We start from the raw sequence: 25,168 nt of genomic DNA on the forward strand, positions 1-25,168 counted from the left end.
GTATTACAGGCTTTAATAAGAGGCACAACGCTGACAACATATTAGAGAAACTGAGGGAAATTATCTCCCAGTGGCTTACCCCACTTAGACTCTCATGGGGATTTGTGGTGTCAGACAATGCCAGTAACATTGTGCGGGCATTAAATATGGGCAATTTCCAGCACGTCCCATGTTTTGCCCACACCATTAATTTGGTGGTGCAGCATTACCTCAAGAGTGACAGGGGTGCGCAGGAGATGCTTGAGGTGGCGCGCAAAATTGCTGGACACTTTCGGCATTCAGCCAGTGCCTACCGCAGACTAGAGGCACATCAAAAAAGCATGAACCTGCCCTGCCATCACCTCAAACAAGAGGTTGTGACGCGCTGGAACTCCACCCTCTATATGCTGCAGAGGATGGAGGAGCAGCAAAAGGCCATTCAGGCCTACACAGCCACCTACGACATAGGCAAAGGAGTGGGGATGCGCCTGAGTCAAGCGCAGTGGAGACCGATTTCCGTGTTGTGCAAGGTTCTGCAGCCATTTGAACTTGCCACACGAGAAGTCAGTTCCGACACTGCCAGCTTGAGTCAGGTCATTCCCCTGATCAGGCTGTTGCAGAAGCAGCTGGAGAAAGTGAGGGAGGAGCTGGTAAGCCATTGCGATTACACCAAGCATGTAGCTCTTGTGGATGTAGCCCTTTGTACGCTTTGCCAGGATCCGAGGGTGGTCACTCTTTTAAAGTCAGAGGAATACATTCTGGCCACCGTGCTCGATCCTCGGTTTAAAGCGTATGTTGTGTCTCTGTTTCCGGCGGACACAAGTCTACAGCGGTGCAAAGACCTGCTGGTCAGGAGATTGTCCTCTGGAGAGGACCGTGACATGCCAACAGCTCCACCCTCATTTTCTTCCACATCTATGGCTGCGAGGAAAAAGCTCAGTTTTCCTAAAAGAGGCGCTGGCAGGATGCTGATAACATCTGGTCCGGACTGAAGGACCTGCCAACCATTGCAGACATGTCTACTCTCGCTGCATTGGATGCTGTCACAATTGAAAAAATTGTGGATGATTACTTTGCTGACACCATCCAAGTAGACATGTCAGACAGTCCATATTGTTACTGGCAGGAAAAAAAGGCAGTTTGGAAGCCCCTGTACAAACTGGCTCTATTTTACCTGAGTTGTCCCCCCTCCAGTGTGTACTCAGAAAGAGTTTTTAGTGCAGCGGGGAACCTGGTCAGTGAGCGGCGAAAGAGGTTGCTTCCTCATAACGTTGAAAAAATGATGTTTATAAAAATGAATAATCAATTCCTCAATGAAGTACAGCACTGCCCTCCAGATACTACAGAGGGACCTGTGGTTGTGGAGTCCAGCGGGGACGAATTGATAATGTGTGATGAGGAGGAAGTACACACTGTAGGGGGAGAGGAATCAGAGGTTGAGGATGAGGACAACATCTTGCCTCAGTAGAGCCTGTTTAGTCTGTACAGGGAGAGATGAATAGCTTTTTTGGTGTGGGGGCCCAAACAAACCAATCATTTCAGCCAAAGTTGTTTGGTAGGCCCTGTCGCTGAAATGATTGGTTTGTTAAAGTGTGCATGTCCTATTTCAACAACATAAGGGTGGGTGTGAGGGCCCAAGGACAATTCCATCTTGGAACTTTTTTTTTGCATTATATGACCAATCAACAGTCGTTTGCCATGTTCAAAAAGTAAAACCAAATTTAAACAAATTCAAGAAATTAAACCAAAAGTAAAATGCCCTGTCATAATTTAAAACAAGAGGTATTGACGTGCTCTAGAACTACTGTATTGTTGTTTATATTTTATAAACACTACACTTGAAAGCTTGAGTCTTTCAATGAAAAAGTAACTCTCCATTGCACGAATATTTGCAACAGGGACAATTTTAGGGTTAAGAAAGTCAACTAATAACACTTCGACGCTGTCTGTCTTTATAAACACTACACTTGGAAGTTGGAGGAGGTATTGTGGACCCGGCACCAAATTTACTACCAGGGCCACTCCACTGTGCAGTCCATATTTAGGTGTATCAGATATTAACCAACGGTGACAGTTGATGCCCAATTTTTTAATTATATTGTTGGCGCTGTAAAAAATTGTGTTCCGGGCACACCACACTACGCAGTCCATACCCTTTTTTGGTGGAATTCTGACCCGTGGAGGGTTTTTTAATTATATTGTGGCCTCGGTACCAAATTGTGTACCAGGGCCACCACACTACGCAGTCAAGAAAGATAGATGCGTATCATAGATAAAGTACATTCAGTGTTGTGGGGCAAATTGAAAAATATTCAAAATGCACTGTCATTATCAAAAACAAGAGGTTTTCACACGCTGAAACTCCAACATGTATATGATGGAGAGGATGGAGGAGCAGCCGTATGTGCAGTGTAATGCAGACCTGTTGAAGGTTTTCTATATATTTTTTTTTGTGGTGCCCAGTGCCCACTACTCTACGCAGTCCAGATACTTTTTTGGGGTGTAATTCAGACCTGTTGATGGTTTTCTCTATATTTTTTATTGTGGTGCCCAGTGCCCACTACTCTACGCAGTCCAGATACTATTTTTGGGTGTAATTCAGACCAGTTGATGGGTTTTTAATTATATTGTGGGGAACACTCCTCTACGCAGTCCAGACAGATACCTCGTTGCAACGTTTTGTACTAAAAAAAAAAAAATATATTGTGAGGTGTTAGGTGTTCAGAATAGCCTTTAAATTAGTGGAAATGATTGTTATTGAATGTTATTGAGGTTAATAATAGCGTAGGAGTGAAAATAAGCCCAAAAACTTGATTTTTACACTTTTTAGTTTTTTTTCAAAAAAAATCCGAATCCAAAACCTTAAATCCGAACCAAAACCTTTCGGCAGGTGTTTTGCGAAACAAATCCGAACCCAAAACATCGCGAAAATCCGGATCCAAAACACAAGACCTCAAAAGTCGCCGGTGCACATCCTTAATATACACACACAGTATATTTACATAATATCAGATTGGGGTTACCATCTTCTGGGTTAGACGGCTGCACTTTACACACATTAGCCAAGGATATCACACCAGTCCAGTGCTTTGGTTTAAGGAGCTGCAACTAGTTTTATTCACCAGCGACAAACTAAAGCAAAACATAAACACCTAGCTTTTCTGGCTTCTAACTAGCAGCCTTTTAACAACACTCACCATGTGCAACTCCCGATTACCAGCGGAGCGTCTGGTATGTTGTAAAACCCGAAATGGGACTTATGATGGGAGAGAAAGGGAGGGCTCCTTTCATAACCACAGGGTCCCTTTACAGCTTTTCCAATAGCTGAAGACAATCTCTGGGAAGTCTTTTTCCAAACACAACAATCTCCCTGGGGTTACAGCAAGTACAGTGTTCTTCGGGGATGAGTTGTGTTGTCTTTGTGCCAAACATTTACTTGAAAATTACAACCAAAATGTCAACCTTGGTCTTATCAAAGTATAAGATATGTTCTCACTTGGTTTGGGGTAACTGCATGTTTTTATTTGCAAAATGTAGATGGGCCTGGAAGTCTTTTTTGTAAGAAATGGTGTCCTTCTTGCCACCTTACGTTATAGCCCAGACATCTGCAGAATATTGGAGTTTGTTGCCACATGCAAGGAGTGAACAGTAGCCAGAATGTCCCTGTTGTGCCATATTTTCTCCACTTAATGATGAAACACACAGTGTTCCATGGTACATGTAATGTCTTTCTCCTTGTTGGTACCTTTAAAAAATGAGATTATGCAGATGTTGTGAAAGCCCATTGCGGACCGTGGCTATCCCAGTAGGATGCAACCAAGAAAACTGAAAGGAATTCACAATCGCTTTCACTGCTAGCAGGTGTATGCCAATTAATTTTAAACTTGATTTTTAATGGGATTAGGTAAATGTGAACTCAGATTCAGCCTCATTATGAGCGGGTGTAAACACTTTTGCAACCGAGTATTGTAGGTTTTTTACTAATACACTATCTATTTATTTTTCCCTTTAACTTTGTTCGTACAAAAGCACATTAAAAATGGTGAAAAAAAAAAGGTCTGACATGTTTTATCATTATTTCAGCTGTACACAGGGGCGGGCTGGCCCGGCATCGGTCCCCCGGGCCGCTCAGTTTATCCATTGTTAGGGCCGGCCGGCCGCCCAGCTCCCCCTCTCCCCGGCTGCACTATAACCTAATTATTACCGATGGCCGCCGGTAATAATGTCATGTGACACACCCGCCTGAGCGCACAGGTGGGCGCGTCACATGACACGCGATGCGGCCGCGTCATTGATGACGCGCCCGCCTGTGCGCCCCCTGGGCTGCATCTTGCCAGCCCACGCCTGGCTGTACATCACAAACATCTGCAGTTTCAATGAGGTTAGGTATACTTTTTGTTTCCACTGTATATATGGTTTAAAATGTAATATTTTGATGGGGCGATGCCAGGGAAGGGATTACACTTTGCTGCTGGATAGGTGCTTCTAAATACGTCAATACAATACAAACTGAATAAAATGTATAAAAGCTAAGAAAATAACGACCTCCTCAGAATGGTACCCAATGTATAGAATAGAAGGAATTGCATTATATAGTTGATCAGAACTGAAAAATATAGATATTATTAGGGATAAAATTTCCTAGGAACAAATCTTTAAAGCAGCAATCCCACATACATTCATGCTTAAAAGTTACTTAACTTACTATTTAAAGAAAAAAACTCTAATTTTTCATAACTGGTATTCTACAAGTCTTAAAAATTTCACTGGAAGTTACACAATAAATATGTCTGCCAGTTACACGTACACCGGCTCACAGCTTTCAGCATGTCAAGTGAAGATAGAGGATGGGGGGGAGGGCAAGGGAATAGAGAAGGAGAGGATTTTACAGTACATAGAGCAGACAGAGCACAGAGGGGTGTTCTAATGCCTCTCTGCTCACTACATCATGTGCCATGTGACTGTGGTTGCCTTGGTACTCCATGACACTGTACAGAATTATAAATCATTTATAGCAGCCTGAGGAAACAAACCAAGGAATAATAACCAAAATACCATCATTCTTGCACTGCGACTTATTTTTACATGGGATCTGCTTTAAGCCCTGGAACTATTCAAAAGCAGGGAGAGTGGGAATTCTAGGAAAGTAGGGACAGGATGGCAGCAGTGTAAGTGTCCCAAGGGAAAAAACGAACAATAAAAAATGGGTTGGAGGTCACAGTGTGATGATCTCTAATCACAGTAAGTCTACTTTTGCTTCTGTCTGTTTGTTTACAACTCTTGATTATCATATTTAATATCATCAACATTAAAACAAAATATACAGAACACATAAATTATATGGAGCTTTATTAAATGTTTAGACCAAGGGCTACAAGAGCCTCTTCATTTCTACCTACAGAGATTCTTAAATTGTGCAGAAGAAAAAAATCTAAATCTATAGAGCAGATTCAATTCAGCGCTAGGTGCCGTTGAGCATCACCTTAATGTTCAGATGTGCATAGTGCCAGCTATTACATGAAGAAATCTCCATTCATTTGTCTGTGCACCTCTATGGGCCACAAGGGACTCCATGGACTGTTCCAGAGACACACTACGTCACCTGGCTCTGAATTGAATCTGCCCTTAAATATATTTGAAAATAATAGTCTATTGAAAAAATTCCCATCACATCTACAAAGTTTGCTGTCTAGGTGTCACGATGCTCAATCTCTCATTCCTATTTCACATATTAATAATCTTAGGGGGGGGGGGGGGGGGGGAGTCAATTCATCGCAATGAAAAGTTACACAAATGTTCGGTTATTACGGAACCCGAACATCACATCAGCATTATGCAAGGACAATTCTGTGATGTTACAACGCTGCAGTGTGCGTTCTGGAGGTACTCCGAAGCACATTAAAATTATGTTGCTCATGGTGATTTCATGATCATTAATGCACTATAATATCAATGTATTAATTCTGGTTTGTATCGACAACTTAAATATTCTGTCTGGTCTCAGACTTCCATCTTGCTCCCTCCCATATGACACATGGAAAACGCTGATGCAATAATTATCTATTATTTGTTGTTTTATTGACTATTGTTATATTAATTCTTCACTAACTTATAGTAAGTTGTAAACCAAGCAGCTTTTCTGCTCTTCTCACAGCTGTCTCCTATCTTCACCTTTCATCATTACTGATCTCCTCCATCTGAAGACCATTACTCTGTTCTCTCCCTACCTATCAAATGCTCTGTCACTGAAGGTTCGACAAGATCCATTGTCTCCTTTAAGTTTCAAAGAAAGGTCCACTTCTTGGTTGACATTTCACACTGAATCTGCAGCATCAACTGATGATTTTATATGCATTTTTAGCAGAAATATAAACCTTGCAAATACATCAACATGTTTTACCAATATACCATTTAGAATATAAGCAATTCAGGGCATGGTACTACACATTTCCACAATGCCACATTACATCAATATTTTATAAGAATTTTACGCTGATGTGTATTCATACTGTACATACGTTGGTCATATTTTTTTTAAATCATCACTTTGTTTTCTGTTGCTTTTTTATTACAAATACAATGTATTTGTCTGCTAAATAAAGTTCTTATTGTATAGGAATTATATAAAATATTTTTGGTTAGAAATATATGGAGTTATTTGCAACATTCCTACTTGACAGTTTCAAAGAACTGTGTCTATAGTCAGGAAGAACAGTTTACATTATTCATTATCAGAGAGAGTAAAGGCACTAGACATACTTACATCTCCATCTAGTGGCCTTTGGTCATCACAGTCCTTGGTTGGGCTGATATCCTGCCTCATCACCCAAATAGGCTCTTTTGGCTCATCAGGAGTGTATGGGGAACGAACTGTCCTTGTTTTTACTTCCTCTATAGCCTCTTTAATGTCTTTGATAGCCAGAGAGATGGCATCCCGCTTCTCCTTACTATACCTTTGCACTATCTCTCCTGCATTAGCAGCAGTCTTGGAGGCAGAAGAGAGGCTTCCATTACTTATATGACCTTCTCCACGAACCTTGGAAGGGTCAGCGAGATCTAAGCTTTGTTCAGCTTCCGGCATATCCTCTGCTGCCTTGTCCAAGCTTTGGGAACTCATGCTCTGTTTGACTTCAGCCACAATCTGATCAATGTCTTCTTCTTGCTCATAGCTGTCCATCCTTGGATATGGTGCAAATTCTGCCTCTTTCTCAGGACTGTCAGACTCTCCATCAGACCGCTCATCATAATGGTGGAGACGAGCCCCCAGAGCTTCTTTACGATAATTGTCAGCTTCTTCTCTTTCCTGTTCATAAAGGCGCAGGCCCTCCCTAATGTCTAAGTCAGGAGTGTCTCCAATTTCCTCATAAACATGCTCCTGCAACCCATAGTCTGCATAAGGTTCTGCATATTGCTCATCTTCTCCCCTATGAAATAATCGGTGAGTGTAGACATAACCAGAGTATGCAGCATTTATGGCTTCCTCTGGATCCAAACCATGAAAATGTAAGTGATTGGGCAGAGTTCTGTTATGCAGCACCTCACCGTGCTCAGCCTCTGCATTCTCAGTGTATTCCTCAGACTCTGGTCTATATTGAATAGCATATGCATTCTCATCCTCATTTTCCTGAGCTCTGTCCATATCATAGCCATCTACTTGGCCTGCAATTACATCCCCCTCCGCTGTATCTGTGTGGTTGTGAAATCCACTCTCTGTACTAGCAGATCTGGCCAGTGTCCCTTCTTCCTCTTGCCCGGACTGTCCCTCCTGCTCTTCAGCTGTATGCCGTAAGTTGGGAGAGGCATAGGGATTTTGTTCTTCCTCCACTTCTGGAAGTTCAAGATCAGCTTCCACAGACTCATTGATGTCTGCATTGCCAGGCTCATCACTCGCCTCCACCTCCTGCGATCCGTCTAAGTGGTTCATGGCAAGTTTCCGATTGTAGGATCCTTACTGTATTAACATCTTGGCTGAAAGAGAAAAACAAATGTATAAGACAGGTATTACGGAAGCTCATTTGCTAAGTAGTTGTTGAAAATAGAATAGAAAATAAAAAAGTTTACTGCATACGGGTGTTAAAATATTGTTTGTCGAGATATATATATATATATTATATATATATATATCTATATCTATATATATATCTCTATCTCATTAAACAAAGTCTGCAAAACAAGAGGGGAAAAAAAAAAGGACATAGGCCTGATTCATTAAGGAACTTAGGCAATAAATTTCTTACTTAAGTCTCCTGGACAACACCATGTCAAAATGAACGGGGTGAAAACTAGTTTTCTATCTTGCACATAAGTTAAATACTGACTGTTTTTCATGTAGCACATAAATAATACTTGATAGCTTATTTGTACACTGAAATTTAAAAGTTGATATTTGTGTGCTTCATGAAAAAATAGACAGTATTTAACTTATGTGCAAAATAGAAAACTAGTTTTCACCCCGTTCATTTTGACATGTTTTTTTTGTCCAGGAGACTTAAGTAAGAAATGTCCTTAATTAATCAGGCCCATAGACATTAATTATGCTTAATAAGCCAACAGCAACATAATAAATGTCCTACCACCCAGTTAAGTCTAAATTGTTGCATAGACTAGGTCCATAATATAAGTAGAGAAACTGGGCAAGGGCATAATAGTTGAATTATTTCAACTCTAAAGAGCTAGGACAGACACCTATGTTCGCTGTTACACAGCTAAGTACTTTGCTAAAATCAATTAGAGTGAAATTAGATTTTTTCTGCAACAAGCTTCCCGTAGCTTTCCTGCATTTCTGAGCCTGTCTACATTTCAAGTAAATGCCCTAAAGCATAAGAAATCCACTAAAAGCAGCATTCACTCCCTGAGTTTTCAGGCAAATCCTCCCCCTTGTTTTCTATTTGCTCACACACACCATTCCATTACAGAGCTCTCTAGACACTGCAAAACACAAACATAATTGTTACACACAAAGCTCCATACAGTTTCAAACCATAGGATGACTGCCGAAAACACTTAATTATTCCAAAATAAAACCCATAAACGTTTCATACAACTCACAAATGCATTGATTTCATTTCTGGGTGTTTTACTTTATATTTTTTTCAGAAACAAAATGTAAAAATTCTAAAATACAAATATGGACCCTATTACACAAACCTAATAATAGTACGACATACTTTCTAATGTCACCTACATGCAGACACACACTGCCTGTGGAAATACACGAGGTGTTAATGGTTTTTGCTGCCCTCTTTTCTTACGGAATATTAACCTAATTTTACGGTCTGAAAATTTACTGTAGATGGGAAACGTAGATAACGACCTTTTTATAGAGTACAAGGATTTTAAAAAAAAGAAAGTTTTGCTTCTGCTACACAGTAATTTGCTCTAAAAGTCTGCATAGAAATGTGTTTTTTTACGCACGTAAAATGCATGTAAATGGATGTAAAACTAAAAGTCATTGTACCAAGTGAAACCATGTATATTTGCTTTTTTCAATCTTTCTAACCTGTGGTGCGGTGTTTTGAATTATATTTGTTCCATGGTGAGTTTGATGCGTTTCATTATACATTCATAGTTAATACACATTTTAAACATGCATTTATATGATTTTGTACTTGTCTTTTAACATCCATTTATAACGCAAATGGACGTGTGTTGCTTTGAAAAGGCTTGTTTTGAACAAAAGAAAAAAAGTGAATATTGCCATAGATAACAGCATTGTGTTAATTGCTGCTCATTTGGTTTGATTAGTGTTTGACCATTTTATATCTGGATAGACTTTTTGTGTACATCAAACAATGCCACCTCCACCCCTCTCCCAAAAAAACCCCCAAAACAATAAAGCCCATGTGACATAAAGAGTCGCTGTTCTCTTAAATGTCAAGTCCCCCTCTGTGGATTTTGTTAATATAAATAGTAATTAAATATAAATCTTCTTTATTTTTGATTGCCAATTACACTAGCACTACCTGTTATGGAAGCTTTCGCCATTCAGGGGGAGTGGATGTACGCACTGTGCCATTTTGTCAACATTAGCAGGTTTTAAAAAATAAAGAATAAAAGAGCAAAGGATTGATTATAGAATGCAATGACGAATAATATTGCACCTGTGTACTAAGATTGACTGTAGATATTTTTTTTTGCACTTGCTATGAAATTTTTTTTTTTTTTATAGTATGAAAGCAAAAAAGGTAATCTTATTCAACCACATGGAATGTATAGTATAATGTCAGCAGTGGAACACGATATTAAACGTAACCGCATAAATCTAATTTGGCACCAAACTGCTTAGCTCTATTATTAAGGCAGCTCAGTACAGTATAATGACGGACTGCCAGATTTGCACTAGCAGCATGATTTACAAGTCCAGAAGGGGCACTCACATAGCTGATTGATTCCCATGGCAGAATCGGATAGCAGCGTGCAGGCCCATAAAATATAGATGGCCTTGCTGCTGGAGACATTAAAAAGTGACTCAAGGAACTCTGGGGTTTTTTGTTCACTATATTTATTTTGTTGAAATGTTCAAAATGGAAATTGAAAAAGAACTATAAAAAATATATATAAAAAACTTCAGTACAAGGCAATAGTTTTACAGTATTTCTTAAAGCCGCAATACCACCTAATTGTTAAATGTTACTTAGTCATTCTTATACCAGGGCTCTTACATTTCTGTAATATAGAAATGGCAAACCATTTTTGTTTACCCCTTTAAAATGCCTGCGCAATTGATTTGACCGAGGCTTCTGATTGGTCCTCCCTCTCACACCCTGCCTTTACAACATCACACAGCCATGGGAAAAATGGCTGCCGGAGAGGGGAAAGATCAGGTTAATAACATTTAACGATTAGGTGGTAAAGCAGTGTTAAATGTGTATGGTCAACAACAGAAAATATTTAATATGAGCCACCTTAGGATCACTTTACTGCTCTGTTTGAGGGCAAAAATTCTCAAACATGGCTGCTCAAATGGAAAACAGATAGCTAATTATTTAGTTTCATCAAATAATAAATACTGAAAGCTTTTACAACAGACAATTTAAATCAGTACATATATTAAACAACTCTAGATGTATTCTGATTAAGATAGGACAATGTCTTTAGAGGATGGATACTAGACTAACACCATGTGCCAGGACCCTCTGGTCACTTATGCCCACACCCAAGAGCTAGCCAGGGCAGAGATGAAAGCCAGGTGCAGAGGTACATTACCTATCCATGCACCATCCCAATACCACACACAGTGACAGGGTTACACATATGTCATTTAATACATTTTCCCTTTCCAGCCTCAGAATCTACAACATACATTCTCTACATCTCCCTTTCTTGCCGTACTGGAATCAGTTTCCCATAGAACTTTATTTTAGTGTCTACAAACTGGATGGCAGTTTTATCCAGCACTAAAGCTCATTTAGCAAATGACATGCTTGTGGGTATATGTGCATAGTGTCTATAACAAGCCAGTGTGTCTGTCGTTTCAATTTCCATGTTTACCCAAAACATAAAATCTATTGGGAACCAAAGTTACCGCGGCTCAAGTACAAAATGTGACTGGCCTTGAATGGCCTCGTTCTGAACTGAATGCTATCGAGAGTCTTTATATTCCCTGCAAGTGGTAGTAAACCATAGTTTATGTTGACTATAAAACCTACTTAAAATGGGCATATTTTGCTTTCAAGCGCACAAAAGCGAATGATAAGTGGAAATTTTTGACAAAGACCCGTCGATTTAAATAAACAAAGTACATATATAGAGATTACTTACTTACAGCTGACACATCCCTTGCTCCAAGTAGAGCAGTGTATGCACCATAAAGCTCCATTTAGAGTTGCAGTGAAATATTAGGCAGTGTGCCAGTAGATATATAACTGTATATCAGATTTAAACACCGTCTGTTTCATGTTTGTTAGTTGTATATTGTGCTAGATTAAAACCAGCACACAGTACTGTCAGTAGTAGTATAAAAGATACCAATGACAAGAAAGAGACATCACTATTAATAATCTAATGCAATGGGAGCTGAAGTAATCGTGCCTGGAATAAACCACTGGTTTATGGTGAATCTGTCATAAAAGTTGTATTATATTTTCAGCGGAAGAATTTGTATGGGCAGAATTGTAATAGATTCATTTGAAAGCAAATCAGTTGGTGAAAGTAGATTTTGCATCTGAAGTCTTTTTAAATTAAGAATGATTTTAAGAAACAGAACGGTGCCCTTGAAGACTGGTGCAATGACACTGTTATGCCGTGTTGCTAGTATTTTAATAAAACTGAAAGTCTGGCGCCTGCAAGTTAAATTTTGCAGGACAATATAAATACCTGCAAAAAACACAGTATTGTCTAAACCAATGCACATTTTACAATATCTAGAGATAACACACATTGGCACATTTCTATACAAAGAAATATACAATATCATGTACAAGATTCACAAAGAGAATAACTGACTGTATTGGATTTAGGACCAAGACACATATTTGGGATGTAATTAAATCAGTTAACAAAGAAATCTTTATAAAACAAAAAAAAAGTGAGGCAGTTTAGAAACACAAGAACCGTACAAGTGTAAGTCTCTCTTTAGTACTTAGACTCCCATGTTCCCCATTTTCGTTTAGTTATTCTTTGTTTTTGTACTACAGATCTTTATGGGTAAATATCTTAATGGTACCCAAAAAGTCTGCTTGTCTCTTAATTTCAACTTACTTCTCGTCGGGGCTTAATTTGTGCTGGAATGCACGAAAACTGTGCAGGACACATGCCACCAGCGGTGATGTCATTGTGGTGCAGTGTGAATTGGCACGTCTTTAAACACAGACTGCGCATGCGCTGACTGACACGTGTGCAGTAGTGCAGTTACATGATGTGTTTAGACACAGATTGTACATGCACAGTATTAAAGGCGTGGCAATAGCGCATATCTGGGTACGAGGCATGACAGATCTCGATAGAAACAACAAAGCTGCACCTCCCACTCCTCTTCAAAAACCTGATTTCTGGTGTAGAAATTGGAGCGGTTTAGGTCAAGCCTCAGGTAATTAGCATCTCTAACGGTATTCTTGTACTGAGACTCCGCCCACAATTGGGGGTCAACTGGGAAAATCACGTTTGTCTTTGCTCTTGCTGGACATAGAGAGAGACACATATGTTTTGGAGACTCCATGGATAAACAAGTATTTATGGAATATATGCATAGGAGCTGCAGTTTAAGGCAACATGGAGGAATGGTTTAGGTGGTACCTGGGCAAGATAACAAGTATGTGAAGTTTAAACACTATATATGTCTTATACAATCTAACTTTTGCAAACACAAACTCCATACTATCTGCACTCAAAGACCATTCCATTCAATGATATGTATGGTATTAGACTGCTTATGTTGCATAAATAGTAAGGGTGTGCACCGGCCACTTTTGGTGTTTTGGGTTCTGTTTTGTTTTGCCAAAACACCCCACGAAAGGTTTTGGTTCCGATGTTTTTTTTTCTTTTAAAAAAGCATAAAAACAGCTAAAATCCATATTTTGGGTTTGTTTTCACTCCTACACTATTATTAAGCTCAATAACATTCATTTACACTAATTTCCAGTCTATTGTGAACACCTCACAATATTGTTTTTAGTCCAAAAGGTTGCACCGAGGTAGCTGGATGTCTAAGCAAAGCGACACAAGTCGGCGGCACAAACACGTGGCCCATCGTAGGTGGCTGTGTAGGCTTGAATGGCCTTTTTGCTGCTCCTCCATCCTCTGCAGCATATAGAGGGTGGAGTTCAAGCGCGTCACTACCTCTTGTTTTAGTTCATGGCAGGGCAGGTTCATGCTTTTTTGATGTAGCAGGAACAGTGAACGTAGTTTAATATCTGATACTAATATTTCTGCACTGCAGGAACAGTGAACGTAGTTTAATATCTGATACTAATATTTCTGCACTGCCTATTGAAGGGGAATCTCGACGGGATTTGGTACCGGGGACACAATACCGCCATCAACCGTCTAAATTCCACTGCAAAGTAGGCGGACACCGGAGGCATGTCTAACACTAACATAGCTGTTACGGCTGCAGTTATCCGCTTTGCCATAGGATGACTATATAGGAGTGACACTGCAGTGGCAGACAGAATGGCAGTTTGAAAAACTAGGCCCCAAAGAGCACATAATGCCAAAAAAAAGAGTTGCAAGATGGAATTGTCCTTGGGCCCTCCCACCTACCCTTATGTTGTTAAAATAGGACATGCACACTTTAACAAACCAATCATTTCAGCAACAGGGCCTACCAAACTACTGTGGCTGAAATGATTGGTTTGTTTAGGCCCCCACACAAAAAAAGCTATTCATCTCTCCCTGTACAAACTAAACTGGCTCAACTGAGGCAAGATGTCGTCCTCATCCTCAGATTTCTCGCCCCCTTCAGTGTGTACTTCCTCATCCTCACACATTATCAATTCGTCCCCGCTGGACTCCACAACCACAGGTCCCTCTGTAGTCTCTGGAGGGCAGTGCTGTCCTTGATTGAGGAATTGATAATTAATTTTTATGAACATCATTTTCTCAACGTTTTGCGGAAGCAACCTCCTTCGCCGCTCACTGACCAGGTTCCCCGCTGCACTAGAAACTCTTTCAGAGTACACACTGGAGGGGGGACAACTCAGGTAAAATAGAGCCAGTTTGTACAGGGGCTTCCAAACTGGCTTTTTGGCAGGTCCTTCAGTCCGGACCAGATGTTCTCAGCATCCCCGCCAGCGGGTCTTTTAGGAAAACTGAGCTTTTTTTTTAGAGGGGTGGGGAGGAGGAGGGCTTAGATCCTTGGGTGAAGCTGAACCACTAGTCATGAACACGGGCCAGGTCCTAAGCCGTTCCTTGCCACTCGATGTCGTAAATGGCATATTGGCAAGTTTACGTTTCTCCTCAGATGATTTGAATTTTCTTTTTTCACTAATTGTAGTGAACTTTGGCTTTTTGGATTTTACATGCCCTCTACTAGGAGATTGGGCATCGCCCTTGGCAGACGACGTTGATGGCATTTCATAGTCTATGTCATGACTAGTGGCAGCAGCTTCAGCATTAGGAGGAAGTGGGTCTTGATCTTTCCCTACTTTATCCTTCAAATTTTTATACTCCATTATATGCAGCACAAGAGAGCGTACCCCTAAACCACACATACTTTGGGACTGCAGAAACAGTGAACGTATAAATATAGATTGCAGTTCCTATTTTTTGGACTGCAGAAACAGTGAACGTAGTAATATAAATTGCAGTTCCTATTTTTTGGGACTGCTGAAACAGTGAACGTAGTAATATAGATTGCAGTACTGCAAGAACAGTGAACGTAGGTATTGCAGTACTAATATTTCAGGACTGCAATAATATATTGCGCTAGAATTTTTTTATACTTTTTAAATTATTTTTTAATATTTTTTTTTGTATAATTTTTTTAGGAGTTTTTAAGAATTATAAAATTACAATGGACTTAGCACAACAAAGCACAGGACTAAAGCACCACTGGACTCAGCAAGGACAGGGCAGACACTAGCCAAAGCACCACTGGACTCAGCAAGGACAGAGCACTAGACACAAGCATAAAGCACCACTGGACTCAGCAAGGACAGAGCACTAGACACAAGCATAAAGCACCACTGGACTCAGCAAGGACAGAGCACTAGACACAAGCATAAAGCACCACTGGACTCAGCAAGGACAGAGCACTAGACACAAGCATAAAGCACCACTGGACTGATCACGCAGGAGCTCCACTGCCCTACAACCTCCCTCTTCCCTGATGTCAGGCGAAATAAAGATGGTGGCTGCAAGATGAGTATTTATGACATCCGAGTCTCGCGAGATCCGACGCGAGACTTGGATGTCATAGCCTCGTTTCGGATCTTTTTGCCGGGCGGAAGTACCCGAACAGTGCTCGGATCCCGTCGGATCCGCACTGCTTGGGTGGGCTCGGATTAGCGGAATCCGAGCCCGCTCATCCTTAATAAATAGGAACTGTAAATGTTGTAACATGATGTATGTGATATTGTTAGTGTAAATGCATAGCAAGTCATATTGTTAGTGTACTTAGAAAGTGACTTGGAAAGGTTCTGACTGGGAAGATTAGAATGGTTGTTTTGGGAAAGTTTTGCAGAAAGTGATTTGATTGTTCAGTGTAAAGTTTTGCACAAACAGTTATAGCTTAGCTCAGGACTTAGATTGGACAGATTGATAAACAGAAGATGAGAAAGTGAAATAGTTGAGATGAAGGAGTATTGTACCAAGTTCTGCACGTGTAGTTTAGTGCTGGATAAATTGAGTGGAGTGTGTGAGTCATGTGCTTTGTTCAGAGTCATGCGTTCTGGTCAATCCTCCTTCTTGCAGACCCCCACTTGCAATTAACATATACATACACACACACTGAAATCTGATATACATACATATTATAGCCATATAGCACTACCAGGTTTATTTAATAACAGACAGGACAGGCACATTTACACATAGGTAAACCATCTGAAATCGGCAATGTATTGTATTTTATGTAAAATTGACTATGCTTTCTACACTGTTATTGTACGTGTAAAGACTGTTACTGGCAATACCTATTGTTGACAAGAATACATATTAGCTTAAATGAGACTTTGTGGAAATCCCTTCTTGATATGATTATCATTATCCCCTGTATTATACTGTGGTAATCAGAGCAAATAGAGCAGACATTGAAATAAAATTATCTTTTCCAAGAACTGGGTGTAAACTCACCCTTTGTGAGTGATAATGAAGGTAGTTATTAAATGGTCATTACTATATTAGCATTAACATTATATTTGCCTCATCATTGATCCTCCTGATAACAGAGGGAAATAGCACCCGCTTTAGGGGCAAAATAGATACCCTTTTACAAACACACAGATCTGGCACCTCTTTTGGTCCCATGTTCTTTAATGCTTAAAGATTAATTCCCAGCATGTGTCATGTTTTTGAGTTCTAAATTGTAATATACAAATTAAGCACTCATTATTACGTCACATTACTTTGGGATATACTTTTATACAGTAAATTATTACCGGTATGGTATCTATTTCCAGAATGTTTAGGTCTTCTTCTGACAACCGTTTCTGCAACGTGGAGCACAATATCCAAAATATATTAAATTATATTTAAATATTACGCCAGTCCCTTACCCAACCTTAGTCTCCGAATTAAAGTGTTTTGCAATGTAAAGTTAATTGTCATTAATACATTACAAAAACACAAACCAAAACAGTTAAAGGATTAAAACTTTAAAAAAAAAACAGCATGTTTTTCCGACGGTTTCAAATGTAGGATATTTGTTTCCTTCTCTTTGTTACACTCTATAGTTGTTTTATGAATAAATTAAAAAACAAAAACAAACTAAAATATATTTACTGTTAATTGCAAACAAATCAAAAGACCACCCCAGTGTGGTCTTTTGGTTTTAATGTACAAACCACAATGGAAGACCAGTACCTTCCTCTTGTCTTCGTAATACAAATGTGGCGGTATATTTGTATCAAACAAACATAGTGGGGGCGGGTCTCAGCAATGCTGATCCTTCTGCTACGGAGGCTCCCGATCTCTTCTGAGCATTCAGTCCCAGAACCCACCCCCCACACATGTTCAAATGAGCAGTACCCTCTGCAGAGGATGGACCAAATTTTGATATGGGGCCTAACAATTCTGTGCTACACCCCTGATAAGCCGAATAATACACCTGAAATAACTGTAGTGTTTATACTTACCTAAATAAGCTCACTATGCTTTCTATCACTCCTAAGTGGCTGCTTGCCAAATAAGGTGTTTCACTAACCTAGCAGGCAGAGGGGTCGGCAATAGCTTGCTGATTAAATCACTGTAGAATTATGTCTTTTTACACCTGCATGAGTTGCCATTAAGACACTATATATAATGTACGAACCACACACTTAAAACCACAGAGCAAATGCTCTTTTGTGACAACGCACTCCTATTGCGTGCAATTGCACTCAGTTTTACGGGAAGACATCTGGATTTTAGGAGCATTCTTTTCAGTGAGGAGCGGTACATGTTCATTTCAACTCAGAAAAAGGACATGAATTTTGCACCAGTTCAGAGTTAGGTGTCTTTTAAGTCTTATACAGTAGTTTTAACTGGACCTAGATTATTACGGAAGAAAAAAAGAAAAAAATTAATTTCATGGGGTGGGATTATTTAAAGGAGACAACCTCTCATTTAAGAGCACATTTACTGGGGCATTTCCTGCTTTGAGAGAAGCGACACATTTAATAATTCCCAATGTCCCCTCATTCTAGACCACCAAGCAAAATTATAGGAGAGCAATGGAAAGGTTCTAAATTAATGAGGGGGGAACCAAAAATGGTAGTTGGCTAGACCTTTATGTGACATCTTTACAGTTTCCACCATGAATATTTTCCAGAGCATACACCAATCCACAGAAGTAGACACAGATTGAATTTACAGGGGGTATTTCCAAAGCCCATGTCTGCACCTTGGTGGACAAGTAGGTGTACAGAACTGCAAGGGAATGTCAGATTAACACTGAACTTTGCATTTTTACTTTTATGGTTCATATCTGACCATTATTGACCTGTGCAAATATCAATGATGTTAAGCTACTGTTCATCTATTAACACTAAGGGGCATATTCAATTAGCCACGTTTCACGCAAAAGTAACGCAGCGTTAAAAGTAATACCGTTATTACAGTAATTCTAATCCGGATTTTAGCTCGCTGCTCCCTGAGCTGCAAGCATGAAGCCGGCGTTAAAGGTACCGTAATAACAGTAATTACGTGCACTATTACCATAATAACGGTAATTGTGCGCAAGCCCCGTTACTTTTGACATTAATGCGGCCAATTGAATATGCCCCTAATACTTGCATTGATGCTGAACTGTGACAACATTACAAATTAACATAACTGACATTTAAAATTAATTTAAACTTCTACTTAAAATGTAATATCCTATTGCTGGTTTTAGATGTTAGAATAATGTGAAGGATAACCAGATAATTGTAGATGAGTGCATTATCCATGTCCAGTGCCAGTACATCATCAGCAGGTACCAATGTGAGGATATTAAGCTTTACATTATTAATCTTGCACAACTCCCAGTTATAAGCCCTAATTAGTGTTTTTACTGAATTCTAGCTGAAAAAAAAAAAAGACAAAATAAATGAACCCCTGCATGCCCTCAAAGCTGTTCGCTGATATTACTGTAGCACTAAGCCCATAGATTGCAAGCTTGCGAGCAGGGTTCTCTTACCTCTCTGTCTGTATGTATTACCCAGTATCGTCTTATTAATGTTTGTTCCCAAATGTTAAGCGCTACGGAATTTGCTGGCGCTATATAACTAAATGTTGATGATGAAGCATTGTGTTAAGCATAGTATTAGAATCTGAGTCCTACCCCAATGAACCTTTATGCAGAGGTGCAGTAGTGAACAGCATTTTTTCCTAATTGCCCTGTTTTATATAAAAATCCCCATAAAGAGTTAAATGCATTAGTTTATTCAATGCAGAGCACGATACAATAGAGCACAGAAGAAGAAAAAACAGCTTAGCTGTACAAGCTTTTAAGGCAACACACATACAGAATTACTAGGGCGGAAGCCCATGCATTAGCTTCTGCATTCATATTAAATTTATACTAAAATTAGCCTCAGCATTTATACATTGTGTTTCTGTCTGTGTATGGAAGTTTTCTACTGAACGTATGGGTCATTGAATGGGAAACATAAACAAACAAAAAAATCAGGTTCCACTCAGGTTGATGTCTCCAATAGGAGGAGGTTAGGCTGAAAGCAGTAACAGCGTATTTTGTAGTGTGGGTGCGTGCTTTTAACATTTTACAAAGCAAAACAACCAACAATACCTTTCTGAATGGAAGTTTTTACCAAATAAGTGAAACAATAGGACTTTAAATGAAAAAGCTTCATATACTAGGAAAATCATACAATAAAAGAACAAAACAGGGGCAAACGTGGGTCTCGTCAATGCAATATATTATTGCTGTAAGGCATGGTTATAATGGTACATACAATAAACGGTCTTATTTCTGGAGGACAAAAAAACAAAACATTCACAATTTAGAGGAGAAGTGGTGCTCCTGCTAGTACTAGATGTTAGTCACCAGTAACCCATCCCTTTCTTCTAAGTATAAAATACAAAGTAATTCCCTCCCCAGCTGTTCTCCACCTAGCTACCGTTTATGGGCCTCATTTAGAGTTAGATGCATTTTGGGCCCTGAATGAACGCATAAAAATTCTGTCACAAAAATGTGTGTGTGTTGAGTGGACTGAATGGCACCATAGGCCCAACTCACACCACAGCAGTATTTGTATACTTTAGCTCAGGTTAGCTTAGAGGTGCAGCTTCAACATGGAAGTAGTAAATGTAAAAGTTACATTATATTGTCTATAAACAGTTTTAGGCAATGAAGTGTCATATACACAAGAGAATAGTGTCATGACAGTGTTATTAACAAATGAAAATGTCTAATGTCAATATAAAGGTTATGAAATAAAAAACCCTACATCTGTCCTAACCCTACATCTGTCCTTTAACATCTAATGGGAATTTTCTTTCCTGCAGTAGTCCAAATGGGAATGACAAATAAGCGAACCAAATAAACTGCCGCAACTTGAGCTAATATAGCCACGGAGCTAAGGAAATAAGTATTATCCACTGGAGGAGTCAATATGCAAGCAACCAATAAGAAGCAGCAGGTGTCATCATCATCATGTATCCTTACATCGGGCCTCCAGTACCTGTAAAGAGTCACCTCCTAAGAAGAGTATCTGGGATGTGTTCAAGTCTGATTAGGTCAGTGTTGGCTAACCTGTGACACTCCAGGTATTTGTGAAACTACAAGTCCCAGCATTCCCTTCCAGCAATAAGCTGCTATATACTGGCAAAACATGCTGGGACTTGTAGTTTCACAAACACCTGGAGTGTCACAGGTTAGCCCACACTGGATTAGGTGCATCTCCAGGGGGAGTAGCACGCCCATGTGCACTCAACTTACACTTGCCCATAAGGGACTTGCAGATATGCACAATCTATATAAAGGACAAATTTTTGTACGTATACCCAGTAAGCATATGCATATATTTACACCACAAAAATTGATGTATGTCTAGAAATAAATGAGGCCTAGTTACATGATCATAAAAAGGCTACAGGAGGTTAGACCTATAGGTGTGTGACGGTGGGAGTATAAATAAAAAAAAGTGGGTAATAATATAAAAATATATACACATTTATCTTGTGCATACTGAACTTTCGTGGCAAAGAACCAATTAATGGGAACAGCTGAGCCTGATATGCTATGTAGCTGATTCCAAGAGATATCAAATGACTCAGGCTAGGCCCAACATGAATATGTCTTGTAGATATCCAAAACAAATAAAGCTTTTACCAGTGTCTAGGGAGTTGAATTACAATGATTGCCTCCGCACAGTGCACTTAAAGACTAAACCATTGGATCCAAAACGTTCTCAGTTTGAGGCACCTTTAGGGTCTCCATAATTTTTTCCAAGGCATCCCCAAGCCGAAATCATTACCAAGTAATCTCCCGCCTCTGTTACTATATGCCCTCGCTGCGTCATCTCTGTGAGATCACCGTGGCATCCCAGGGAGCTGCGGTGCACAGTTTGGGAACCACTGGGCTAAACAAATGAAATACTGTCAAAAAGAATACAATTGAAAAAAAAATTAGATCATATTAATGTCTCAAAAATTAAAACTTCGTTACTAATTAAACAAACAGACTTTTTGAAAATTAGGCACAAAATACAGCGCTACTAACAAAAATATATTCTCTTACCAAGTGCCTAGGGTAATTAAGTGCATAACAATTCCTCAAAAATAATTAACGGTGGACCACTAAATTATTTATAAAAATCACTCACCAGCACAATAAATTGGTTGCCAAATCCAGAAGCTTACAAATATATTTACAATCCAATAGTGAAAACAAAGAAAACATTGACAGGCACACCGAAATTGATTCAATGTATTTATTTTCTATCAAGTCCTGGAAGTAGAGAGAACGCAGAAAAGGACAAGTAAATTAATAGTTTAGTGGAAGATCCCAGTTCTGAGGTGGGGCCTATGCAGAGAAAGACATAATTTACACCAAAAGTGTAGGCATAAATTATGTCCATTAAAATGACACAATATATGTAATATATGTAATATACTTAAGATTGCATACATTTCAGTAAGATATGCTTAAACTGTTAAAAATGTATACTACACTTTAAGCACATCTTTAAGCCGAGTACCCCACCCCAAAAAGTACAACCAGCCCTGCTGGTAATTGCGTGTTAATGCAATTACGCTGTACATAGAGCTGGATATAGCCACACTTATGCATATCATAATTGCCTACATTAACAATCTCCCTGATCATGAACTGGAGGTCAAGAGGCAAGTGAAGGGGCAAACTGCGTCACTGAGGACCACCCCGTCCTGCCCACTTCACTAGGAAGTGGGAAACAACTGAGAGAAAAAGAAAAGCCTATAGGTCAGTGTAGGCCTTGGATACAATGAGGTACTCTTGATGCTGGGATGCAGGCTTAAATGTTTTGATAAAAATATGAACTAATACCTCGTTTTCATTTTGATAGATACACACAGATATGTAGTGTTAAGGATAAGCGCTGACAACAGCTGTCTTTTTGTTTTGAATACATATATGGGCATATACATTGCCATGCATCTGGCACTATATATAATATGGGATATACTGAGTGCGTGTCTTATTGCCATATATCTGGTACTATATATAATATGGGATATACAGAGTGCGGTCTTATTGCCATGCAGCTGGTACCATGCATAATACGAGATATACCGAGCATGGGCTTATTTTTGAAATGCAGCTTCACTTTGATTTTTTTAAAGGGTCAGGGCAATCTTTGTCACTCATTTCGCTTTCATTAAAATCAGCAACCAGGCTGAGCTGGTCACTCTAAAAAAAATACAGTTTTAAAAAACAAAGAAAAATAACCCACAAAACACCATTTAAAAAGTATTTATTAAAAATAAGTACTCCCTGACATCATTATATATTAATCTATTACACATCTAAATTCATGCTGGGGATGCTCATCAGTCTTCCAGCACTGAGCCTTGGATGACCATTTAAATCATGGTTGTCCACACACGGCCCAGCATGCCTGTAAATGTGGCCCAGCAGGAGTTTTGGTTGTGGCAAGGGGGCAGCGCTGAAAAAAAAATCCTGCAGAAAAAAAAAAAAAAAAAGAAAATACTTACCTTGCGGACATGTCAGCTGGCGCTCCGGCTCCCTCCCTGGTCTCCTCCTCCGTGTGGCGCTCGCAGTGAGTGTCAGAGGTGACATTATCACACCAGACACCCATTGCGTAGCGCAGTACAGAGGAGTCACCCGCGCGAACTATCAGCAGCAGTGAAAGATTATACAGTATCTTATTGTTGTTACTCTGAATTTGGTCTTTCTCCACCAAGAAATTATGAACTAGCTGTGTTCTCTGTATGTATCTAATATAAATATGAAGAGATTATTGTATTTTTAATATTTTAAACCATTTTAAATGTGCAGTGCTGAGTAGGGTGAAAATATCACCCACTGTTACCCTCGTCGGAGGCTGCTCCATGACCCATTTTTCCCGCCACCCTATCTTTAAATCTCTGTAGATTTCTATTAGTCCTCCTGATGCTACCTATATCGGTGACCATTTCAAACTGGTCAATAAAAAAAATGATTCATGGGTGCAGAAAGAGAGGAAAAAAAAGTTTTTGGCATTTAATTCCCCGAACCCCACTAAGGGGCAGATGCAGGTAAGTAAAATTGTAGCTGGTAATGGGACTACTGCTTTAATCATGATTCTGCAACAGGTTTCCTAACTCTTACTAACTTCACTTCCAAGTAAGTTTAATATGTTAACTATGTTTTCTATGGTTTTTTGGGATGATCAGCTATCGTTAGTGTTAGTGTATTTTATGTGCGGCCCAAACCAACTCGTCGTCTTCCAATGTGGCCCAGGGAAGCTAAAAGGTTGGACACCCCTGATTTAAACCTTTCAAAATAAAATAAATTAAATAAATATAAGAAAAAGAAAATAAGACCCCACTGAAGATCATCAAGTTGATGATGATGATGATAATGGATGGTGTCTTGAGAATTAAACTTTAAGCATATCGTGATGCGCTTGAAACTTATGATCATGTGGATGCACTTACATGTTTATTTTGAATAATACGTATCATAAGTCATATGCAACTCAATGAACACGCAAATGGGTTTCTTTGTGCGCAACACATTCCACACCTGTCCATTTGACAGAAATACATCACTGTCAAAATGAGCCTCAAGCAGCATAGGGTAAACCTGTTCAGCACAGCACCGGATGTTGCAAAATATATATATATATATACACACACACACACACGTGCACCTTGACACTTGCTGATGTTGATAACATGTTTAGTTGTGCTGTCTCCTTTGGGCTCAGCCTTCATTGGATCCAATCAATGATACCCTAGGGGTTCAGTGTTATGATCACTATATGAGCCTTCAAATTGAATGTTGTGTGCAGAATACAGAAGCAGAACAAATATAGCGTAGCAAGGACTTGCGGCCAGGGCTCACAAAGCACTGATTGCATGCTCATCTAATTTCTCTGGCGTATGAGAAATTTAATTATTCGGTTATAAAAATATATTAAAATAGATTCATAACAAAATACTGTCAAGTGTTTTACTATATGTTAGTAACACGTTTTTATGTAAGAATTTTTGTGTAGTTTGTTTAGATTCATACTTTACTACAGTCAATAAAATTTAACCTTAATTAAAATAGGCTGCAGCACATTTATGCTTTATAGTGCTGTCAAATACAGCAATTGCATTGTGTGCTTCTAATGAATGATACATTAACTGCACAAACATTTTCTACAGGAAACATCACAAAGTCATCCCCAAACACACAGCCATGATCTGATCGCATAACGCCTGCATTCTACAATTGTAGAAGTGAACATTTGATAAAAGTACTTTAAACAGTAAATCGAGAAAAATATGCCATTTAAAATATAGCTACATAAATGTATGTTTAAGTTTTTTTGAAACTGGACTGCACATGTTAATTACCTGTGCACTAAAATATGTTACAGGGATAACTGCATTTACATATATTGTACTGTAGGAAGATGTA

General features: G+C 39.2%; 1 protein-coding gene across 2 annotated transcripts in view; it reads right to left on the reverse strand.

Annotated features, from left to right (window-relative positions):
* The window catches only part of APBA1 (amyloid beta precursor protein binding family A member 1), a 108,974-nt gene that overhangs the window by 48,294 nt on the left and 35,512 nt on the right, over nucleotides 1-25,168 (reverse strand). For both annotated transcript variants that reach the window (XM_075210976.1, XM_075210974.1), the window contains exon 2: nucleotides 6,743-7,947. In XM_075210976.1, coding sequence (XP_075067077.1) covers nucleotides 6,743-7,903 — 1,161 coding nt within the window. In that variant the 5' untranslated portion in view covers nucleotides 7,904-7,947. The remainder of the gene's footprint in view (nucleotides 1-6,742; nucleotides 7,948-25,168) is intronic.

This window comes from Mixophyes fleayi, chromosome 1 (genome assembly GCF_038048845.1).
Source record: "Mixophyes fleayi isolate aMixFle1 chromosome 1, aMixFle1.hap1, whole genome shotgun sequence".
Taxonomy (NCBI): Eukaryota; Metazoa; Chordata; class Amphibia; order Anura; family Limnodynastidae; genus Mixophyes; species Mixophyes fleayi.